Source organism: Vidua chalybeata, chromosome 14 (assembly GCF_026979565.1).
Source record: "Vidua chalybeata isolate OUT-0048 chromosome 14, bVidCha1 merged haplotype, whole genome shotgun sequence".
NCBI lineage: Eukaryota > Metazoa > Chordata > Aves > Passeriformes > Viduidae > Vidua > Vidua chalybeata.
In genome coordinates this window covers 15107338-15111598 of record NC_071543.1, presented here as the reverse complement: position 1 = coordinate 15111598, position 4261 = coordinate 15107338, and the positions used below count along the sequence as shown (strand labels likewise).

Below are 4261 nucleotides of genomic sequence, written 5' to 3'. Positions count from 1 at the left end.
CTCAGGTTTAACCTCCGACTTCCTCATTTCCTGAGGAAGAACCTCGTGCAATTAACTTCTTTCCAGACTTTGGCTTGAACTATAAATAGATCCCAGGGGGAAGCAGGGCTGGGGCACGGCAGCACAAATGGCACAGAGCACTTCTTGCTATGGATAATTGCAAACCCTTTGGCTGCTGCTGCCCTCTGGAATATTTCCCCTCTCCACCTCAGTTAAATTGTTCTCTGCACCTCCACCAAGGAAATCTGGAAAACTCTGCCCACTCTGCACTCCTCTGGAATTTAATGAAGTCATTTGGCTTCTTCCAAAGGACTCCTGGCCTGATTTTGAATGCTGAGAAGGAGATTAATGAGACACACATGGAATTAGGGCAATGCGTAGAGAAGCAAATCATCCTTTTTCCTCTCATGCTCCTAGAAAGCAAGGATGAGATTCAGTATTGCTTATTCCTTGCACCAAGGTCAGAGGGAATTTTGGATCAGGCAATGACCAGTTAGGTCATGGATGTGTATGAGTCTGATTTTATTAATTTATTTCCTTATCAGGAATCATCTTTCCCTGTCATTTTAATAAAGAGTGAGAAGTCCTTTCATTGCCCAGTCAGATCACTTTTTCCTCAAGAGCAGCTTCTTCTCAGTCCTGCTGATATTTTCTTTGAGTTCACAGATGATTAAGAAATGCCCAAGAAATAAAGATTAAAACAAACAAACAAACAAACAAAAAAAAAAAAAAAAAAAAAACCCAACCACAAGCAAAAACACCAACAAAAAACTTTATTAGAAAAAAAAAATTCTGCAGAGCAGGTAACAGTCCAATTTATCTATCATTTTACAGTGGTGACATAATGAATAATTTCCAGCTGAAATATTTGCTGAGAGGCAAGAGCAAAGGGAGAAAATGTGTTTGAGAGCTAAACAGCAGTATTTCCATATGAAAGTTTGCATTTAAATTTCCAAATGAAGATGCAGGAATCTTGCACCGTTTTTTCAGGAATGCTGCAGTCATCTTTGCTTGCTGATTTTGCAGAAAATTAATGCTTTTATGTGTGGATGTGGCACTTGAGGACATGATTTAGTGGTGTTGGGTTGATGGTTGGACTTGATGATCTTACTGGTCATTTCCAACTTCAACAGTTCTATGATTCTATATATATTATAATAACATGATTAACCAGTATTTTGGAGAGAAATTAATTTCAAATTCTCCATTAGAAAACAGAGACTTTTACTTGCCCTGCTACCAAAGGGTTTTAAAACTTAAAATATTAATTAGAACAAGTGTAGTGTGCAAATGTTTCCATTTCCCCACCTAATCCTTAGAGTGAAACATTCCTGCCTGAATCCCACCCCTCTCCTGAGCTGAGCAGCTCAGTCAGGATGTGAATTCCATCCTGCAGCTCCATTTTGCACCCACTGTGTTGGAGATTTGGAGGTTTGGGGTGCTGAACTCGGAGCTATTCCTGTTGGGAGCATTGCGGGAGCTGAACAAAGCCAACGAGTGCAAGAGGGCTCCTCTGGCTTTGGAGGTTTCTATCTTCTGCTCCTGGGAGATCTGAACACTTATCTGGTCCAGGCTGTTCCTTATCCAGCTGCAGGTCAGGAGGTTTGTTATGGAACCACACCTGGCCAGGCTTTCTTCAAAGAACTGTTTGTAGAGCTCTGCCACTTTGGCTTCCATGTACTTATTGAGCGTGGAGTTGGAAAGGGGCTCCTCACTGAGCACGAGGCTCCTTTCTCCAGCTTCTTCTCCAGGCAGGGACATCCCACTGGGCTTTTTGGGATGCTCACACAGAGGGGACTGCCCCAGGGGAATATCTATGGAGAGCAGGACGGGGCCATCGGGGAGTTCATCACACACATGGTCCAGGACACAGCCCGAGTCACACGTGTGGCCCCCCACACGGTCCCCCCCGATCTGCAGGTCAGGGTAGTTCTGGTAAATGCTGTTGCATGGCCAGGATCTGTACAAATCCACCTGGTCTAGGCTTCCTCCTCTCCTGGGGATATGTAGAGCTGGGGATGCAGTTCCTTTAACCAGCATTTCCTGATCTTTTGCAGGCTCCTTTTCTATGGATCCCCATCGAGGGCTGCTCCCGGCTTCCACTTTGCTGCTTCTGGCAGAGAGCTCCTCCCACTTCTCACATCCATCAGCAAAGCCTTTAATTTTTGGGATGTCTACAAGTTTCTGTCTCCAGATTCCCTCTTTAGCCTTTTGGGATGCAGGAGATTTGCAAGGCTTATCTTGATGACAGCTTTCTTTATAGATGAGCCTCGTTAGGATGCCTTCTGCCAGCATGGTGACAAGTGTGAGCAGCAGGGATCACCAGAGTTCCACAGAGCCCTGGGACGGAAAGACAGGCACAATACAACAACAATTATTATTCAACAACTCTTATAGAATAATTATATTATCATTATTAATGTTACTATTGTTATTATTACTAATGAACAGTGCACTTCTCAGAAAGACAGTGATTCTTCTTCTCAAGCATTTATTTTTAGCAAACATTAAAATGCATGTTTTTCCTCTTTACCATGTCCACAAAAATCATTCTGAAGATACAGGAAGGGCTTTAATCAGCTGCTTCATCTGTAACATCTCTTCTGCTCCCAGGTCTCTTCTGCATCATGGCTCCTTGAGACAGATCGTACTTTATAAGCTGTAAAAATCAGCAAAATCATTTTACTTGTCTGTATCAATACCATCAGTAATTAATCAATGTTTTCCATTACAAGACAACCATTTCCAAGAGCTAAAGAGGTGACATAGAAAGGAAATAAAGACTATATTCATATTTAGAGGTATTTCTGCCTTGAGCACTCCTGTGAGGTGCCAAGGAGCTCCAAAAGGAACTGAGAGTTCTGCAAATATAATAAAACTGTATTCAAAATGCAGATCAAATGTGTTTAGAGTCCCTCTTAATGATGAACTTAAAAGATATAAATAATTTGCCTTCTCCAATAGTGATAATAGTGAAAAGATAAGTGTCTCAAAATAATTTACTACACTTAATGATTCCTTATCATCCCTTTTCAATCTCCCTACTGTTAAAATCAGTGGGAATCTTCACATTAAGAGTCAGACCTGAACCACTGCTCTTGTGGAGGAATGGGAAACATGAACATAAGAAAACCATTCAGTTCTTCAAATATCTTTTAAATCTCTGCATAATTGAAGTATTCACAGACCAAAAGTGTGCTTGTGGCTCAACACTTTCCACCATGCCCCTACACCCTGCTATATTTGAAACTCACTACACCGGGTCACTTTTCAATCCCAGTGCTCCTTCCTTCCAGGAGATATTCTAAAACTTCAGTTATCTGAGAGATGGAAATTTTCACATTTCCCCCAAAATTTACACAGCACAGCTGGTTTTTTTTTTTTTTTGGTTTTTTTTTTTTTTTTTCTGATTTTTATTGTTTTGGGGTTTTTTTTTGGTGGCATTCTTTATTTTTGTGACATTGCTCCCTCCCTGAAGCTGAAAGGAACACTGGAATTTCAAGGCCAAAACAGGCAGGAAAGACAGCAGACCTGGTTATCTACAGAGTCATTTACATATGCAAAAAGCAAGGCAGCACTTTCTTAAGCACTTAAGGGATTTGATAAACCAATTTCCAAAGAAAGAAGAATTGGCAGTCTAAATCTTGCTAAAGATCCATGAAATTTGGAATGCTCTGTGCCTTGTAGGACATGGGTAACAGGTCCTTACCCTGGTCTGTAGGACCTCAGGGTACCTTAAAATAAATTTTGATTTATTGCTTTGAAAGGGCTCATTAAGAGCTAAAACATGGTAATCTTGGAAAAACTGGTCTCCTCCAAATAAAATAAGTGGTTCCTGTGTTCTGGAACAAAGCATAAGGAAAAGAAAAAGGCACAAAAAGCCCAACTTACCAAGCCCAGTCAGGTCCGAGGTGGATTTCCCCGAGCCCCAGAGCTGTCCTGCTAGAGCTGCTGGGAGGGGGCAGATGGTTACACACCCTTTACTCACTGCTGTCTGTGCAGAACAAGCCTGACGCACTCATGATGCAATTCCCCAGCATTTTTAACTCTTAAAACAGAAGTGATCCCGCCGGGAGAGGGAGCGGTTTTGGAACACAAAGAGAGGGCTACGTCTAAAAGAGGATGTTTGAAAATGAATTGAGATGTTTCTGACCACAGTGTGATGCTGAGGAGCTGCTGACAGCCAGAACGGGGCACGGGGAAGGAGCAGAGGGTCAGGGCTGTGCCGGGCAGAGCGAAATCGGAACCGAATTCCACCAAC

General features: G+C 42.2%; 1 protein-coding gene across 1 annotated transcript; it reads right to left on the bottom strand.

Annotated features, from left to right (window-relative positions):
• Positions 1–803: 803 nt before the first annotated feature.
• LOC128795088 (TLR adapter interacting with SLC15A4 on the lysosome-like) lies at positions 804–3926 on the bottom strand. The gene is made up of 3 exons (XM_053955556.1): positions 3892–3926; positions 2534–2659; positions 804–2340 (listed from the first exon to the last, which is right to left on the bottom strand). The coding sequence occupies exon 3, from the start codon at positions 2293–2295 to the stop codon at positions 1372–1374; it is 924 nt and encodes a 307-aa protein (XP_053811531.1). The 5' UTR covers positions 2296–2340; positions 2534–2659; positions 3892–3926; the 3' UTR covers positions 804–1371.
• Positions 3927–4261: the final 335 nt, after the last annotated feature.